The sequence below is a fragment of the Oncorhynchus clarkii genome, chromosome 16, assembly GCF_045791955.1.
Source record: "Oncorhynchus clarkii lewisi isolate Uvic-CL-2024 chromosome 16, UVic_Ocla_1.0, whole genome shotgun sequence".
Taxonomy (NCBI): Eukaryota; Metazoa; Chordata; class Actinopteri; order Salmoniformes; family Salmonidae; genus Oncorhynchus; species Oncorhynchus clarkii.
The window spans coordinates 43,042,902-43,062,992 of record NC_092162.1 but is presented as its reverse complement, the minus strand read 5'-3'; the positions used below and the strand labels follow the sequence as shown (position 1 = coordinate 43,062,992).

The following is a 20,091-nucleotide window of genomic DNA, read 5'->3' as shown; positions in this document are numbered from 1 at the left end:
ATGAGGTAGTCACCCGGAATGCATTTCAATTAACGGGTGTTCCTTTTTAACACTTTTTGTTTACTACATGATTCCATATGTGTATTTCATAGTGTTGAGGTCTTCACTATTGTTCTACAACGTAGAAAATGGTACAAATAAAGGAAAACCCTGGAACGAGTAGGTTTGTCCAAACTTTTGACTGGTACTGTATAAGGGACTTATTGACATTGGAACCCATTATAGAGCTGTCAAAGCCAACTCTGTCATCCCACATAGAAGCGTGGAGGAGCGCTCCTCCTCCACGTCCTTCATGGCAGCCTTGCACCTGAATAAGTCAGTTGTTATACCTGGGGTCAGGAGACGCTGGTGATACTGCCCTTTTAGGAACAGCGGGAAGAGGTCAAAATGCTAATCAGCCGTCTCAAATGTGAGAAATCAAGCTGTTGCAACAGAATAATAAGCCTGGTCGCAGATCAGACTGTGTGCTGAATTCATGTGAAAAAAGACCCTGTGGGTGCCCAGGGGTATGGGAACATGTAACCTTTCCCAGCAGGGCCAAGATATGGGAGGGTGCCACTACACTGACCTCCCCAGCCAAGGCCTCAGCGATAGCCGCGTGAAGCTTCTCTTTGCTGCTGCCATCTGGGTAGGCCTGGAGGACACACTGAGAAATGACACAAACACAAGACTGCAGGAGCTCGTAAGAGCCCATAACAAACAGACCAAGGTAATTTCTGAGTGACAAATGTCTACTTTTTCCTAGGATTTCAAAAACCAAAGGTTGCAAAGTTAAGCCAACCATATACCTCATTTGAACCATTTCCACAGAAAAGTTTACAAACATTTACTTGAACAGTGGTAACAGAATGACAGCTCGTTCTGTTTCTGCCGTCATTCTGTTACTAAACTTAATCTGCACTGTTCAAGCAAATGTGTTTTTGTCAAATGATCCTCGTGCGTAGAGGTGTATGGTTTGCTTGACTTTGCAATCATTGTTGATTGTTTGACATATACCTTTTTAAGGCAAGAAATATGAATCTCTGCATCCCTCTTAACGTGGACTCGCCCTTCTAACACGGGGCTGCCTAATTAACTCTGGACTAACTGATGAACAGTATGACTTACGTAATTATAGTGGAAGGGCTCCAAAGATGAATGGGTCCCAACCAGCAGTAGAATAATCAGAGCCATCTGGGCGCTGCTTAATTAATTAATCCCACAAGCCTGATCTGGAATCAGTTACAGTCATCTCCCTCTCTTTCTCTAGTAACTCACAGGATGAAACTAAAGTGGAAGGATTGTACTCAATACTGTCGCTGTACTAGTTTCCTCCAAAACCCAATGCATCCAGTTCGTTCTGGGCTTGTAAGTAAGCTTTTCAAGGTGAAGTCTACACCGTATTTGTATGTGGTGCATTCGGTGCGTTGTATTCGGTGCATATGACAAATGATGAGTTTGATTTGATGCCACACAAATGCCTTTTCCTACTGCATGTACGCTGATACCGCATGTGTATAATCAAATCTAACTGTATTGGTGTATGATATAAAGGTATGTAGTAATTCAAGACAAAGGGGATGACTAAAACCACATTCTTCTGCGCTGACCAGGGTTTAAGCACATACTCATGTTTATCTTTTCATGTCGCTCTCTCTCTTTTTTCATCCTTTATTTATTCCTCCATTTTGTTCTATGCTTTCCTGTTCCTCTGTAGAAGTTAACCCCATAGTTCAGGTCCTCTGTGAGACCCAGAGGACTTTTTTATTTGATTTTTTTTTTACCTTACACATAAATCACTTCAAGAAGTCTACCCAGCCAGCAAATCACCGCCAATTAGTGGTTGTTATGAGACTCTCCGCTACTCTTTCTCTCTCCCCGTGGCTCTGGCCCTGCACTACAGGGAAGGGTGGAGGAAGGGAGGGGGAGAAGTGGAGATGAGTTATTGAGAAGGATGGATGGAGAGTGAAGGTGAGAGGTCCAAAACGACGAGGCAGTCAAACTCACACTGATGCCAAAATTGGCCAACGTTATAGAAGGAATCGAGAGAGTTCTTAGTAGAAGCATGTTTGTTTCATCTAAGTTGTTGTGTGGCGTTTCATATAATTTAAGCGGTGCAGATGTGTTAGCTGTTTGGTTTATCGTCGTTGGAGATGTTGTTATTATTTTTTGCTGGACTGCTGATGTACGTGCAGGGCTGGGGTGTAACACACTGCCTGTCTCTCTCTCGCTGTGCGTGTGTGTGTGAGTGAATGTGTGTGTGTGTGTGTGTGTGCGTGTACTGGCGGGGCCCTGTGGGTTGGTTTTATGGACAATAAAAGTATGCGCTCTCCTGAGACCAGCTTTATTAAAGCGGAACATCTGTAGGGAGAGGAGAACAGAGAAGCAAAGGAACTTGGCTCTACTCTTCCCTGTTTTGGGAAGTACATTACAGCCTGCTCCAAATCAATAAAACAAGCAGGGCATGCATGTCAGAAATGAATGGATGCAGATTGAGAGAACAAATCACTTTGACTATATTGCAACTTATTGACAGGCGCCCGGTCAAGTGGTCAACACTGTTTGGGCTACAATAATAATAAGTTAACATCCACTTTTTAGAATACATGTAGGTGATGTTTACATTAAAATGCAGTGCTGTCTTCCAGGAACATAACGTGGTTGTTGCGAAGGCTACAGAGTCTTTCCTACCTTCCTGTTTGCCTCTGTCTCCCCTGACAGTCACCGAGATGACGCTAGTGGGACAAGTCCGTAGCTGTCCCTCTGTATCAGCAATGGCATCAGGCCTTGGCAGAACCAGGGTTCCCTGATCGGTCTTCCCTCGGGACAGGGCTGGGCTGAACGGGGCCTCATCATTGGCCAGCTGGACTGTCTGGAGCATAACAGAGCATTTTTATTGGCCTATACCTTTCAGAGCCTTAACACACACAGTGTCAAGCCACTGAGATTAGTGAACAGACAAACAGCAGAGAACATTGGACATGCTCAGAGCCTGTCAGTCTTCTGCATCATTGTGTAAGAACCCTGGCTGTGGAGAGATGAGGCTTAGCGCTTCCATCACCTCGTCCATTAAATTGTCTCTCTTTCCACTACACACAGTGCATTCGGAAAGTATTCAGATTCCTTCCATCTTTCCACATTGTTACTTTACAGAAATCTTATCAATCTACACACACTGCACCATAATGACAAAGTGAAAACAGGTTTTTAGAAATGTCAAAAACATAAATATCTTGTTTGCATAAGTATTCAGACCGTTTGCTATGAGACTCGAATTTAGCTCAGGTGCATCCTGTTTCCATTGACCTTCATTGATGTTTCTACAACTTGATTGGAGTCCACATTTGGTCAATTCAATTGATTGGACATTTGGAAAGACACACACCTGTCAATATAAGGTCCCACAGTTGACAGTGCATGTCAGAGCAAAAACCAAGCCATGAGATCGAAGGAATTGTCCGTAGAGGAAGGGGGAGGGTACCAAAAAATAAAGTGGCCTCCATCATTCTTAAATGCAAGAAGTGTGGAACCACCAAGACTCTTCCTAGAGCTGGCCGCCCGACCAAACTGAGCAATCGGGGGAGACGGGCCTTGGTCAGGGAGGCAACCAAGACAGAGCTCTAGAGTTCCCCTGTGGAGATGGGAGAACTTTCCAGAAGGACAACCATCTCTGCAGCACTCCAACAATGAGGCCTTCATGGTAGAGTGGCCAGATGGAAGCCACTCCTCAGTAAAAGGCACATCAGCCCGCTTGGAGTTTGCCAAAATGCACCTACAGGACTCTCAGACCATGAGAAACAAGATTCTCTGGTCTGATGAAACCAAGATTGAATTCTTTGGCCTGAATGCCAAGCGTCGCGCTTGGAGGAAACCTGGCACCATCCTTACGGTGAAGCATTGTGGTGGCAGCATCATGCTGGGATGTTTTTCAGCGGCAGGGACGGGGAGACTAGTCAGGATGGAGGGAAAGATAAATGGAGCAAAATACAGAGATCCTTGACAACCTGCTCCAGAGCACTCAGTACCTCAGACTGGGGCGACGGTTCACTTTCCAACAGGACAACGACCACAAGGACACAGCTAAGACACTGCAGGAGTGGCTTCGGGTTCAAGTCTCTGAATGGCCCAACCAGAGCCCGGACTTGAATCCGATCAAACTTCTCAGGAGAGACCTGAAAATCGCTGTGGAGCGATGCTCCCCATCCAACCTGACAGAGCTTGAGAGGATCTGTAGAGAATAATGGGAGAAACTCCCCAAATACAGGCGTGCCAAGCTTGTAGCGTCATACCCAAGAAGACTCGAGGCTGTAATCGCTGCAAAAGGTGCTTCAACAAAGTACTGAGTAAAGGGTCTGAATACTGTAAATGTGATATTTTAGCAGTTTTTTTTATAATACATTTGCAAACATTTCTAAACCTGTTTTTGCTTTGTCATTATAGGGTATTAATAAGGCTGTAACGTAACAAAATGTGGATGAAGTGAAGGGGTCTGAATACTTCCCGAATGCACTGTACGTGGGAGAGGACTGGACTCTGGTCAGGGTCTCCTGTTAGTGAAGAGATTTACAGCAGAGAAATCCCCAGCTGCCACAATCACAAGGTCAGGAAAGCCTTCACATTGATTCTGACTGCTGGGAAAGCTACGGTGCCTGCTGCCACGGTGATGGGTGCTCCTGGCTGGGGGAGGGTGTGTGTGTGTGTGTGCACGTTGTGACGACCCTCCGACTCTGTCTGCCGTATTCTTTCTATTTGCTCGTGTTTTCCTTATTAGGATGTTGGTGGGGGGAACTGGGAGGGTCGTCAGCGACATGGGACACGCCTGGGCCCGGGTGTGTCCCGGGATAAATACACCTCTTCCCCATTCATTGAGGAGACTCTCTCCAAGCAGACACACTGATAGAGTTTGGTTGTGGCATTTTTGTTTGTTTGTTTGTTTGCTTTGCCACCTTTCAACACCCCTCATTACACTACTGATTACTGACTACACACACCATTGTTAATTGTATTTACGTTACCTCAATAAATATATTTGTGTTATTCCTAATCTCCACGTCGTCTCCCTGTTTGTTACAGACTTCGAGCCGGTTTGTGACAAGTGGGGGCTCGTCCGGGATCATAAGGTAGCTTCCTAGACATTTTGTCGTACAGCACTTTGTTGCGTTATGAAGGACTGATACTAGCGTCGTTGGGATTACCAGTATGTGTGTTGTGTTTGGAAGAAACTCGGTTGGTGCTTTTGTTTGCATCTTTTGTTACAGCTTTTTTTGAGTTGTAATGTTTGGTGCCCAGAATTGGTTGCCTTTGTTTGTTTGGTAAACTTGCCACAGCGGTGGATAGTTGTGTGCTGCGTTGGAGAGAGTACATTGGTTAGTTTCCAGGCCCCTGCCCAGGCTGGAGACTCTTGCTCTACTCGCTGTTGGGACATCGGTTCGAGGAGGTGAGTACAGTCGGCTGTGTACCTCAGTAGGAGATTTGAGTAGGGTGGTGACACTTGCTACCTGGAGCTATAGCCTTTTTCCCCATGTTAGGCTTAGCGACGTGTTTCACTTTGGAATACGTTGGGCATGGTTATTTTGTTTGTTGTTTTTGTGTGGTGTCTGTGGCCTGAGGGGGCACATCCGTGGCTTGGGGGAATCTGCCAGCGTGTTGGGTGGTTTATTTCCTTGCCAGCTGGCTACAGTGCATAATTACCCACCGCAAATCCGCATGAAGACTAGGGTTGAGTTACTGTAGGTTTTGGGGAAGCTCCATATACAGTGGGGAGAACAAGTATTTGATACACTGCCGATTTTGCAGGTTTTCCTACTTACAAAGCATGTAGAGGTCTGTAATTTCTATCGTAGGTACACTTCAACTGTGAGAGACGGAATCTAAAACAAAAATCCAGAAAATCACATTGTATGATTTTTAAGTAATTAATTTGCATTTTATTGCATGACATAAGTATTTGATCACCTACCAACCAGTAAGAATTCCGGCTCTCACAGACCTGTTAGTTTTTCTTTAAGAAGCCCTCCTGTTCTCCACTCATTACCTGTATTAACTGCACCTGTTTGAACTCGTTACCTGTATAAAAGACACCTGTCCACACACTCAATCAAACAGACTCCAACCTCTACACAATGGCCAGAGAGCTGTGTAAGGACATCAGAGCTAAAATTGTAGACCTGCACAAGGCTGGGATGGGCTACAGGACAATAGGCAAGCAGCTTGGTGAGAAGGCAACAACTGTTGGCTCAATTATTAGAAAATGGAAGAAGTTCAAGATGACGGTCAATCACCTTCGGTCTGGGGCTCCATGCAAGATCTCACCTCGTGGGGCATCAATGATCATGAGGAAGGTGAGGGATCAGCCCAGAACTACACGGCAGGACCTGGTCAATGACCTGAAGAGAGCTGGGACCACAGTTTCAAAGAAAACCATTAGTAACACACTACGCCGTCATGGATTAAAACCCTGCAGCGCACGCAAGGTCCCCCTGCTCAAGCTAGCGCATGTCCAGGCCCGTCTGAAGTTTGCCAATGACCATCTAGATGATCCAGAGGAGGAATGGGAGAAGGTCATGTGGTCTGATGAGACAAAAATAGAGCTTTTTGGTCTAAACTCCACTCGCTGTGTTTGGAGGAAGAAGAAGGATGAGTACAACCCCAAGAACACCATCCCAACCGTGAAGCATGGAGGTGGAAACATCATTCTTTGGGGATGCTTTTCTGCAAAGGGGACAGGACGACTGCACCGTATTGAGGGGGGATGGATGGGGCCATGTATCGTGAGATCTTGGCCAACAACCTCCTTCCCTCAGTAAGAGCATTGATGGGTCATGGCTGGGTCTTCCAGCATGACAATGACCCGAAACACACAGCCAGGGCAACTAAGGAGTGGCTCCGTAAGAAGCATCTCAAGGTCCTGGAGTGGCCTAGCCAGTCTCCAGACCTGAACCCAATAGAAAATCCTTGGAGGGAGCTGAAAGTCCGTATTGCCTAGCAACAGCCCCGAAACCTGAAGGATCTGGAGAAAGTCTGTATGGAGGAGTGGGCCAAAATCCCTGCTGCAGTGTGTGCAAACCTGGTCAAGAACTACAGGAAACATATGACTTCTGTAATTGCAAACAAAGGTTTCTGTACCAAATATTAAGTTCTGCTTTTCTGATGTATCAAATACTTATGTCATGCAATAAAATGCAAATTAATTACTTAAAAATCATACAATGTGATTTCCTGGATTTTTGTTTTAGATTCCGTCTCTCACAGTTGAAGAGTACCTATGATAAAAATTACAGACCTCTACATGCTTTGCAAGTAGGAAAACCTGCAAAATCGGCAGTGTATCAAATACTTGTTCTCCCCACTGTATATCTCATCTCTCTTCTGCGGTTTCTGGTGTGATTGTCATTTCTCTGGTTGTGGTCTGGTGTGCTCAGCAGAGGGGAAAAGCAATATTATTTTGGGGGGGTATTTACTTGTGACGATGGCGACTAATGTAGACGAGTTCCTTCGCTTTCCGTCAGAGGAACTGTTGGAATTTTGTACTAAAGAACAGCTGTTGAAGACCGCTGAACACTACAAGGTTGAAATTAGTGATAAATGTCAACAAAACAATTGTTAGGTTGATATTGAGAGCCAATCGGATGGAGAGTGGTATTGTTGAAGTTACCGATGGGGCAGCCTCTGCCGATGACTCGCCGCCTCCCCGTCCCGTTACAACAGCTGCTCCATCTGTTAGCAACAGTAGTCGTCTTTTTGAACAGCACAAAGAACTGCTTCTGTTACAGCTAGAGTATGATCGGGTAAAGTATGAAAAGTAATTGGAATTTAAACAGGATTTGGAGCGTGCTAAAATCAAGCTGCAACAAGAGCGGCTACAGTTGGTTAGGGAAGGAAAGCTCTCAGGGGAGAGTTTGCTCTGGGAAGGTGAGCCAGATTTATCTAGAGGTCGCTCCTCTCTTGGTCGTGCCCCGGACTCATTTGATATTGTTGGAAACTTACGTATGTTGCCAAAACGTCATGAGAAGGACTCTGAGACACTCTTTTTGTTGCAGCTCGTTGCTGACGAGCTTGCTCGTGCGCCCTGCCCTGTTCCTGAATGACTGATCACTGCTTATTTTGTTTGGTATTGTCCTGTTCTGTCGCTCCTGTCTGTTCTCTTCTGGTCTCGTTTTCTTCTTTCCTCTTAAAGGTTGCTTCCTGTGCGCAAAGGTTGCGTGAGGTCTGGGGAGGACGAGGTTGGCTGGGGCAAGTGGAAGTGTGAACACATACCCCCTTATCAATTTGGGACACAGGCTGGGTCAATTACTAGGATCCAGGGCAGTATTTGTTTATGTGTGACTGGTATAGTGTTCTGGGGTCCTTGTTGGTCCCTGGTTTTATGGGGGGGGGGGGGGGGGGGGGGGGGGGTGACGACCCTCCCACTCTGTCTGCCGTTTTCTTTCTCTTTGCTCTTGTTTTCCTTATTAGGATGTTGGCGGGCGGAACTGGGAGGGTCGTCAGCGACATGGGACACACCTGGGCCCGGGTGTGTCCCGGGATAAATACACCTCTTCCCCATTCATTGAGGAGACTCTCTCCATGCAGACACACTGATAGAGTTTGGTTTTGGCCTGTTTGTTTGTTTGTTTGCTTTGGCACCTTTCAACAGCTCTCATTATCACATTTATACACGCAACCACTCACTTACACTGCTGATTACTGACTACACACACCATTGCTAATTGTATTTGCGTTACCTCAGTTAATAAATATATTTTTGTTATTCCTGATTTCCACCTTGTCTCCCTTTTTGTTGCGGACATCGAGCCGGTTCGTGGCAGCGTGTGCGCTCGGGAATGTGTGTACTACGATCTAGTCTGCTCAGCATTTAGAAAGGGTCAGTAAAGGGATCGGATTACCACACCCCAGTCAGTCCCTAAAGAAAGTGAACATACACAGGGACTAGCAGGAGTGTCCCAGTCCCCGACATTTGCCTGCTCTTGCCTTGATTCAGCCCCATCTGGCCCGATTGTTTCACCAGCAATTTTGCAGGCAATCCCCAAGAAACACCAGTCTGGCTGCATTTACATAGAGAGAGAAAATAAACTGCTGGATCCCAAATGTTGCTTGGATACGGTATGAGATTGCAAAACACCGTGTGTGTTTGCATATGGCATGGGTGTATAGGGACTCACCAGTCCAGGGACAAACTTAAAGCCCAGGCGGAGTAGAATGGAGTGATGTGGAGAGATGTGATGTTTGATGCAATGCACTGCTACAGGCCTCTGAGCTATGCAGCACAATATTAAGCAGGCGGGCAGACCAGGGGAGATCGCTTCCTGTTTACCAGGTGCATCTTCAAAGGAGAACTGATCAGACAAGCCCCTCCAGAGCCAACAGGCTGACTGGGATGTCTCAGTTAGGGTTAGATACAGCGAGTCATGTTGTGGTCTACTCCAAATAAACAGCGGAGGTGCTAGTTCACATGTATCGTAAAGCTTGATTTTAGGGATCATTAAAAGAATGCACAGTACAGTTTACATGGCATACCACTCTCAGCAATAGCTTTCCAGGTTTGTGGAAATAGCTGGATAGGTTTGCTGATCCAGACAACAGCGCACAAATTCTGAATAGACAGATGTGATAATGCACACCCGGATTATATTACCACTCACACAGACCTACTACGCCCTGCTCACGCCCTGAATCACTTTCTACACACACGCACACGCACACGCACGCGCACGCACACACGCACACGCACACACACGCACACACACACACGAAAACGTCCAGCTGCATGAGAAGAGTTTAACTCAGCCAGTCAGAAAAGGGGTGTGGTGAAGGAGACTGAGAAGGAGGGATAGAGAGAGAGGGGGCAAAGGAGAGAGGCCATATGAAACCAGCAGAGCATAAGCCACGCTTTATCCTGCCAGTCTGTCCCGCTCTGCGAGCACAGGAAACACGCGACTCCCCCAGCCCTCACTCACTCACTCATCACGCTCTTTCACACACTTCTACAGACACACACACACACAGCGGCTCACAAAGGACTGGAGGATGGCTGTGTCCATGAGAAGAATGAATGGGTCCTGGAGAGGGATGGCTCTAGCCCTGGTTCTCTTTACACTGCTCCTACACAGTGAGTACTACACCTCTTAAAGCCTCCCCACCTGGCTCTGTGTCTTACATGCTCAGTCTTAAACTATGGTTAAGTCAGTAAGCGAACTCTGCAAGCACGGCACCACTACTTTGTAGTCCATTTCTTCTCTCTGAATCTGAGAAGCTAGGAGAGAGTTAGAAGGTGACCAAGGCAGAGTACGAGGGAGAGTGTTTGTGAGCGAGCAGGATGATGCAACATGAACTCGTAACTTAAACTTTATGCCAAGATGTGAACGTGCCAATCAAATGTACCATGATGTAATTCCCAGCACCTTAAATAGCATGTGAGTTTTCTCACAAGTGTGTTCAGTAATGCTTGTGTTATTATGTGACATGAAGCAGTTTGGAGAGTTATGGGGCTGGTGAAAAGTTGTAGCGGTGGCCAGCTGACAAAGGGGCCTCATGCAACTGCTCTGGAGTGGAAAGTTGCCGTTGAGAATAATTGGAGACTACATCCTGAGAAGGGTTTGTGTGTGTGTGAACATAAAGATGTTTCATTGTCACGTACACCGGATAGGCGCAGTGAAATGTGTTGTTTTACAGGGTCAGACAGAGTAGTACTGCGCCCCTGGAGCAAATTAGGGATAAATGCCTTTCTCAAGTGCACATTGACAGCTTTTTCACCTTTGTCAGCTCGAGTATTTCGAACCAATGCTCTAACCGCTGGTCTATCTGCCGTGTGCGTGTGTGTGTGTGTGTGTGTGTGTGTGTGTGTGTGTGTGTGTGTGTGTGTGTGTGTGTGTGTGTGTGTGTGTGTGTGTGTGTGTGTGTGTGTGTGTGTGTGTGGAGAGCAAGCTTTTTCCAAAACAGGCTCCGCTCATTTCTGAAACATGGAGGTCCATTAAGCATATTTTATTCAGACGTAATCTTCTTAGAATGGGGAAATATACTTCTGGGAGTTCAATCGGCATCTCTGCTGTGTGTTTGGGGATCTTTCCATCTGCGTCCAGAAGTTTAATAGGAGAAGGAAGCTTATCCTGTGTCTGATTTCCTGCTTGTCCTCTGAAGATGCAGGATGTGTGTGTGATGGGGAATTGCCCGTACATTATCTGTTGATTCAGCAGGGAGTAAAAATAGGTCCCTTAAGGGACGCCCCTTAGGTTGGTGGCAACCGTCAAACTGTATGTGTGGTGGGGATTTCTGTTTAAACGGGGACCTCTTTTTCCCTCATGTTGGGAAGGTGAAGGTAGAAGGTTCAGCAGTCTGGTCCAAATCACACCGTTAAGTCTGTTAATATAGATGATAATTGCAGAGTGTTGTGGCTTGGAGAGTTTAGTACCGGCTCATCTGGGCACAGAGACAGTAAAACATTAGTTCTCTGGCACATTGTGAACACTATGTCAGACCAACCAGGAGGAGGAAAATAAATGGTGTAGGGCTTAATGTTACTCCGAAGTGGACCAGAACGCGTCCGAAGAACACGCTCTATACGCACGCACGGCACATTGGAAAGGCGCATGTGTCACGAACCGGCTCGAAGTTCGTAAGAAAAAGGGAGACAACATGGAGATAAGGAATAACTAAATATATTTATGAACTAAAGTAAATTAAATACAATTAACAATGGTGTGTGTAGTCAGTAATCAGCAGTGTAGGTGAGTGGTTGCGTGTATAAATGTGATAATGAGAGCTGTTGAAAGGTGCCAACGCAAACAAACAAAACAGCCACAAAAATGCCACAACCAAAATCTATCAGTGTGTCTGCAATTAAAACACAATGAATGGGGAAGAGGTGCATTTATCCCGGGACACACCCGGGCCCAGGTGTGTCCCATGTCGCCGGCATCCTAATAAGGAAAACAAGAGCAAAGAGGTAGAATACGGCAGACAGAGTGGGAGGGTCGTCACACATGCCGATTGGAGCAGTCTGGTTATTAGATTCACAAGATTTTAATGGAAGTTCATTAAGGGACAGCCCACCCCATAGGTCATGAAGGATGCGGTTTACTTTTGGCAGGAGTGTGATTTTATAGTGTGATTTTTGTTCCTTTTGATTGTATCATTGGAGAGCACCCTAACAAATGGTTAGATGTTCAACTAACTATCAACTATTTAGGTTTATATTGTGAAATTGGTTGAATCAGAACATTACTGTACGTCTGTAAAATGTTACCATTCAGGTTAGCAGCTTTTTCAGCTCTTGCTTTCACTTAGAGAATCAATAGCACAGGGGTGTTGCCACATGTCCTCCCTATCTCCTCCCCCATTCCAGACACAGCCAACCACGCTCCACTGGTCACACTCACCTGCAACATAGTTGACACTTGTGCCAAAGGCACCGCTATGTGAATTTGCCAATGAATGCTCAGCATTTGGAACATATTTGAAAAACCTCTGCCAAACCCAGAACATAAACCGCTGTAGATTGTTGCCAGGGAGATTCAGTTCTGTGTGTATGGCCGAGATCATTGGCATGTTTTGTAGAAGCTGGTGGTACTGCTTTTGAAATGTAAAGACATTCCATATCAGCCCCCTGTTATTGACACTTTTCTGTCCCTTTTCTAAACTACATGCAGAGGTTGGATGTTAAGTTCCACGAAAATGACATATTGTCAAAGAGAAATACTATTTTAATGTTTCACAGTGAATTGACATTGTATCTATATTGGGGAGGGTTTTTTATCATGTCTTGGTAAATTGATGAATCCAGCATCAGTCCAGAGGACAGTTGTGGTCTTGTTCTTGAAGGGTATTTGCTGTGGATAAGGTTTAATCAATGACACAGTGGAATTAGGGCCAGTGATGTAATCAACCCTGGGAGGAGAGGCAGCTGATTCCAGAGTTCTATTAAATAACCTTGTTTGTGCTTCTACTCAAAAGAGTCAAACATGAGCCATTACAGTACAGGCCTCTGGCTATATCTGGAAACTAATAAACTCATACCCCAAGGGCCACTGGGCTTATCTTTCATACAAACATGCATGTTTGTGGATAGTCTGATGGCAGCATAGCATGGAAAGCCTCTGGGGAGATATCATTGAGGTCAACCACATGACCCCCCCCCCCCCCCCCCCCCCCCCCACCCCCCACCCCCAAGACACTGGAGCTCCACTGTGGTGAGTTACAGTTGGAAGCTACAGTTAGTTGGACCGTCATCTGCAGCAGTTGCAGCGTGGCTATGGTGACTCAAGGTTTATCGTGGGTAACTGAGATGGGAGTCCTCTGTAACTGTAGTCATTAGGGCTCCTAAGCACCTGACCACAGAAGGCCATGCATTCCAGTGGTAGATGCAGGGCTCAGATGTTACAGCAGGAATGCCAATGCAAACCTTTTTAGAGGTGTCAACCACTGAGACCAACAACCCAACCAACCAAAATTGGTTGTGTGAAAGTTCCCACAACTTTCATTAGGTCGCGGCAAGTGTTTTTGTAACACAAAAACTGTCCAGTCGTGCTGATGATAAGAACGTTCCTAGAAAACATTTAATCTGTTCTTTTAAGGTTCCCAGAATGTTTCATTAAGTTGTGGGGAAAAAAAACATGTTCCCAAAACACAAAAACTGTCCAGTTGTGTGGATGATTCTAAAATGTTTATTTTAGGGGTGCAAAAAACATTCACCTGATGTTACAGGAACATTAGCTTCTGTAAAGGTTCCCAGAACGTTTCTTTAGCTTGTTGGAACGTTGTGGGGATATGATTTTTTTAATACACACTAATAATTCGATAATCATAATAGTCCAAATGGAATACGCCGACTTTAAAACATCTGATTTTCTGAGCAGTCTTTCAGATGATTAGGACAAGTAAATGGTTTAATCGTGTTTCCGCTGTGTTTTTGAACTACGCAGGTGCCAGCACCAGCAGCACCAGCAAGTGAAGTGAGTTCTGAAAAACTCAAAATATACGTCTTTAAAATAGTTTTCACACACAAACTTCATATGTCCGTTATTTTGGGGAATAGGCTTCTCAAAAATAGCATTGTTGCTGTGGTGGAACGTTTTATTTTGATTGCCGATTTTCCTGCATTTATCAAAGTCCTATCAGGTAGTCTGAGTTCAGATGTGTCCATGTACACAGGGTTATTAGGGAAATCGTTCTTCTTACAAAACATTCAAACATTTAAATAAAACTATATTCATCTGAATATTCATAATTATCATATTATTGTGTGCATGTAACCAGTGGCGGCCCGTCATCCAGGGCAGGTGGGGCTCCGCCCCAACTGTTTTGAGGGGGGGGGGGTCTTGCCTGTTTTGCATGTTATTTTGGCATTAATACATGTCTCATCAGTTTGCAAACAATGTCTAAAATATACATCATTGAGTTAATAAAGCCGCATACAAACATGGTCTCTTTTGTTTTCTGGAGTAAGACAGCTCCAAAATGCAGGTTTTTTCAGCCTAGCTCAGTGCTTTCTGTGGTGGTGGGGCAAGCCAGCAGAAAATAGGAGCGATTGGCTTAATGTTCTGTCACTCATGGGGACACTATGTCACCACCAAGTGTAAGTCCTTGGTAAGGGTAGACATCGAAAGTTCAAGCCCTTTGGGTCAGGCCATAGTTACATTAGAAGTGCCCATCCAAGAAGGCTCAAGGTCATTGGCCACAGATAAAATGACATCAAATCACGTTATATGTACAGTGTGCATGTAACCAGTGGCGGCCCGTCATCCAGGGCAGGTGGGGCTCCGCCCCAACTGTTTTGAGGGGGGGGAGGGTCTTGCCTGTTTTGCATGTTATTTTGGCATTAATACATGTCTCATCAGTTTGCAAACAATGTCTAAAATATACATCATTGAGTTAATAAAGCCGCATACAAACATGGTCTCTTTTGTTTTCTGGAGTAAGACAGCTCCAAAATGCAGTTTTTTTCAGCCTAGCTCAGTGCTTTCTGTGGTGGTGGGGCAAGCCAGCAGAAAATAGGAGCGATTGGCTTAATGTTCTGTCACTCATGGGGACACTATGTCACCACCAAGTGTAAGTCCTTGGTAAGGGTAGACATCGAAAGTTCAAGCCTTTTGGGTCAGGCCATAGTTACATTAGAAGTGCCCATCCAAGAAGGCTCAAGGTCATTGGCCACAGATAAAATGACATCAAATCACGTTATATGTACAGTAGCTTTGATTGGACTGATAATGTCAACATCTAACTTTGAAAATCTTAGCTAGCAGTCATCATGAATCAAGTCGACAATCTACTGGCAAATCCTTTTAAAATTATAGATAAAATGTATTGGTGCTCATCGGCCAATTGGACATAAACATTACACAACAAGTCACGAACTCAACAATGAGTGGTTTGAAAGGAATCGGTGACAGTGGCTAACGAGCTCAGACTGGGAAGATAAGTGTTGAATGGTCATCCAACTCGGAATTGTAAATCCGGCCTCTTTCTCTTTCGTTGATGAAATGAAGGACCGGCGCACATTTCCATTTTTTTTTCAAATGTAACCTTTATTTAACTAGGCAAGTCAGTTAGCAACAAATTGTTATTTACAATGACAGCCTATCCAGGCTAAACCCGGACGACTGTGCACCGCTCTATAGGACTCCCAATCACGGCCGGATGTGAGCCAGCCTGGATTCGAACCAGAGACTGTAGTGAGGCCTCTTGCACTGAGATGCAGAGCCTTAGACCACTGCGCCACTTGTCAAAAATGTCTTATATGCTGCTGCATAAATGATGTAATATGCTAGGGAGATATGTATACTGTAGCTAAGAAAGTAATACTAAGTGTATGTTGTGTAGTAAGCTGGGTTAGGCTTAGTTATTGACTACGTTCGTCCTAGTTCGCTCATTAATGTCTTAATTGAAATGATGGATTGCCTCTTATCCGCTTGTCGTCCCCTTATGCCATAGTTTGTACATGTAACGGTTTTCTAGGTGAGAAGGAGAGTCGGACCAAAATGCAGCGTGTCGATTGCGATCCATGTTTTAATAAACAAACTTAAAACACGAATCAATACAAACACTACAAAATAAAGAACGTAATGAACGTAACGAAAACCTAAACAGCCTATCTGGTGAAAACACATAGACAGGAACAATCACCCACGACAAACTCAAAGAATATGGCTGCCTAAATATGGTTCCCAATCAGAGACAACGATAAACACCTGCCTCTGATTGAGAACCACTTCAGACAGCCATAGACTTAGCTAGAACACCCCACTAGCTACAATCCCCATAAATACACACCACATACAAAAACCCATGCCACACCCTGGCCTGACCAAATAAATAAAGATAAACACAAAATACTTTGACCAGGGTGTGACAGAACCCCCCCCCTAAGGTGCGGACTCCCGAACGCACCTCAAAACAATAGGGAGGGTCCGGGTGGGCGTCTGTCCATGGTGGCGGCTCCGGCGCGGGACGTGGACCCCACTCAATCAATGTCTTAGTCCCTTCTCCTCGCGTCCCTGGATAGTCCACCCTCGCCGCCGACCATGGCCTAGTAGTCCTCACCCAGAACCCCACTGGACTGAGGAGCAGATCGGGACTGAGGGGCAGCTCGGGACTGAGGCAGATCGGGACTGAGGGGAAGCTCAGGAGTGAGAGGAAGCTCAGGAGTGAGAGGAAGCTCAGGCAGGTTGATGAATCTACCTGGCTGGCTGGTGGTTTCGGCAGATCCTGGCTGACTGGCAGATCTGGAAGAGTCTGGCCGACTGGCAGATCTGGAAGAGTCTGGCCGACTGGCAGATCTGGAAGAGTCTGGTCGACTGGCAGATCTGGAAGAGTCTGGTCGACTGGCAGATCTGGAAGAGTCTGGTCGACTGGCAGATCTGGAAGAGTCTGGTCGACTGGCAGATCTGGAAGAGTCTGGTCGACTGGCAGATCTGGAAGAGTCTGGTCGACTGGCAGCTCTGGAAGAGTCTGGTCGACTGGCAGCTCTGGAAGAGTCTGGTCGACTGGCAGCTCTGGAAGAGTCTGGTCGACTGGCAGCTCTGGAAGAGTCTGGTCGACTGGCAGCTCTGGCTGCTCCATGCTGACTGGCTGCTCCATGATGACTGGTAGCTCTGGCTGCTCCATGCTGACTGGCTGCTCCATGCTGACTGGCAGCTCTGGCTGCTCCATGCTGACTGGCTGCTCCATGCTGACTGGCAGCTCTGGCTGCTCCATGCTGACTGGCTGCTCTGGCTGCTCCATGCTGACTGGCTGCTCTGGCTGCTCCATGCTGACTGGCTGCTCCATGCTGACTGGCTGCTCCATGCTGACTGGCGGCCCTGGCTGCTCCATGCTGACTGGCGGCCCTGGCTGCTCCATGCTGACTGGCGGCCCTGGCTGCTCCATGCTAACTGGCAGCTCTGGCGGCTCCTTGCAGACTGGCAGCTCTGGCGGCTCCTTGCAGACTGGCAGCTTTGGCGGCATCCTGCAGACAGGCAGCTCTGGCGGCTCCTTGCAGACTGGCAGCTCCATGCAGACTGGCAGCTCTATGCAGACTGGCAGCTCCTTGCAGACTGGCAGCTCCTTGCAGACTGGCAGCTCTATGCTAACTGGCAGCTCTATGCTAACTGGCAGCTCTATGCTAACTGGCAGCTCTATGCTAACTGGCAGCTCTATGTTAACTGGCAGTTCTGAACAGGCGGGAGACTCCGGCAGCGCTGTAGAGAAGGAAGGCTCTAACAGCGCTAAACAGGCGGGAGACTCCGACAGCGCTGGAGAGGCGGAAAGCTCTGACAGCGCTAAACAGGCGGGAGACTCCGACAGCGCTGAAGAGGAGGGAGGCTCTGGCAGCGCTGGACAGGCGAGGCGCACTGTAGGCCTGATGCGTGGTGCTGGCACTGGTGGTACTGGGCCGAGGACACGCACAGGAAGCCTGGTGCGGGGAGCTGCTACCGGAGGGCTGGGGTGTGGAGGTGGTACTGGAAAAACCGGACCGTGCAGGCGCACTGGAGCTCTTGAGCACCGAGCCTGCCCAACCTTACCTGGTTGAATACTCACGGTCGCCCTGCCAGTGCGGCGAGGTGGAATAGCCCGCACTGGACTATGCAGGCGAACCGGAGACACCGAGCGCAAGGCTGGTGCCATGTAAACCGGCCCAAGGAGACGCACTGGGGACCAGCTGCGTAGAGCCGGCTTCATGGCATTAGGCTCGACGCTCAATCTAGCCCGGCAGACACGCGGAGCTGGAATATACCGCACCGGGCTATGCACCCGCACTGGAGACACCGTGCGCACCACTGCATAACACGGTGCCTGTCCGGTCTCTCTAGCCCCCCGGTAAGCACAGGGAGTCTGCCCAGGTCTCCTACCTGGCGTAGCCATACTCCCTGTTAGCCCCCCCCCAAGAAATTTTTGGGGCTGCCTCTCAGGCTTCCATCCGCTACGTCGTGCTGCCTCCTCATATCTGCGCCTCTCAGATTTCGCCGCCTCCAGTTCTTCCTTGGGGCGGCGATATTCTCCAGGCTGAGCCCAGGGTCCTTTACCGTCCAGTTCCTCCTCCCATGTCCATTTCTCCAGGTGGTGCAGCCTCTCCCACTGCAGCTGCTCCTGCTGCTGCTGCCTCTGTTCCTTCTCCTGCTGCACCTTGGTGCGGCTACACTCCCCTGGTTTAGCCCAGGGTCCTCTCCCGTCGAGGATTTCCTCCCATGTCCAGAAATCCTTACTATGTATCTCCTCTTTTCGCTGCTGTTGCTGCCTGTTGACACGCTGCTTGGTCCGTTGGTGGTGGGTGATTCTGTAACGGTTTTCTAGGTGAGAAGGAGAGTCGGACCAAAATGCAGCGTGTCGATTGCGATCCATGTTTTAATAAACAAACTTAAAACACGAATCAATACAAACACTACAAAATAAAGAACGTAATGAACGTAACGAAAACCTAAACAGCCTATCTGGTGAAAACACATAGACAGGAACAATCACCCACGACAAACTCAAAGAATATGGCTGCCTAAATATGGTTCCCAATCAGAGACAACGATAAACACCTGCCTCTGATTGAGAACCACTTCAGACAGCCATAGACTTAGCTAGAACACCCCACTAGCTACAATCCCCATAAATACACACCACATACAAAAACCCATGCCACACCCTGGCCTGACCAAATAAATAAAGATAAACACAAAATACTTTGACCAGGGTGTGACAGTACATCTCAATTGTCCTTAGAAACCATATTTTGTTTAAGCAAGTCAGCCATATCAGCTATGTTTTTTTTAAAGGCAGTAAATAAGGCTGAATTAACTGTTTCGCTGCCAGACAAGGCTCTGCTGATAGCCAGGTGTAGCAGTGGTAAGGTGTTGGGACAGCTTTATGTAGGCCCTAACAGTTTATGGGCACCGTTTGTCACCGCTATAGTGCAATTCATGTATTGTTTAGTGTTGTGGCTTTGCTGGCATGCATCCCACTTTGTTTGCTTTTTGCCTCACCATGACATACATGCTCAAATCGCCGCTGCATGTAACCGTACTCTGAATCAACTCAATGGTGTGTTAATAAGCTAACCTGACGTTCTCTTCATATCCAAGCCTGCTGTTTAAACTACGCACTTTCCTCACGAACACTGATATCGTTTGTTTCCGTTTCCCATTGCTTTGATTCAGCATCTAGACAGTGTCAATTATGCATCACTGAAACGGATTGGGTTATAAATGCTGCATGATGTCATATCAACGCCTCTTTTAATACATGAACGCGAGGAGCCGTGGCGTCTGTAGAGAGGGGGGGATCTAGCTCTACCTTTACAGCTATATGGAGAAGAGAAAATTACACTTGAATGTGTTTTAATTTCACGGTTGGGTTGGTACTCCAGTAGCTGCTAAATGTGTCACTAACTCAGTGCTTGTGGCACAGTGGAGTGAGCCATTGCATTCCAAAGTATTTGCATCCATTCCGAACGGCTGAAGTGGGACAGACACAATGTGCATTCCTATCATTTGGGGGAATTCCAATCCTGTGCTCTCCTCACACCACGTCCTTTTACACGTCTGAGTATTTTGTCTCTATGACAACCGCTTGATTGATGTTTTGATAGCCCAGCTAGACATTCAGGGTGGCGTGAAGCATAAAGTCTGGACAAAAATACGGACACCCAAAGCAGCA

At 46.9% G+C, this 20,091-nt stretch overlaps 1 protein-coding gene across 2 annotated transcripts in view; it reads left to right on the top strand.

Moving 5' to 3' along the window:
• The first annotated feature begins 9,788 nt into the window (after positions 1-9,788).
• Positions 9,789-20,091, top strand: part of LOC139368511 (hematopoietic progenitor cell antigen CD34-like) — a 37,573-nt gene continuing 27,270 nt past the window's right edge. The window contains exon 1 of one of the 2 annotated variants that reach the window (XM_071107502.1): positions 9,789-10,087. In XM_071107502.1, the coding sequence (XP_070963603.1) occupies positions 10,006-10,087 (82 nt within the window). In that variant the 5' untranslated portion in view covers positions 9,789-10,005. The remainder of the gene's footprint in view (positions 10,088-20,091) is intronic. The other variant, XM_071107501.1, reaches the window with a different exon arrangement.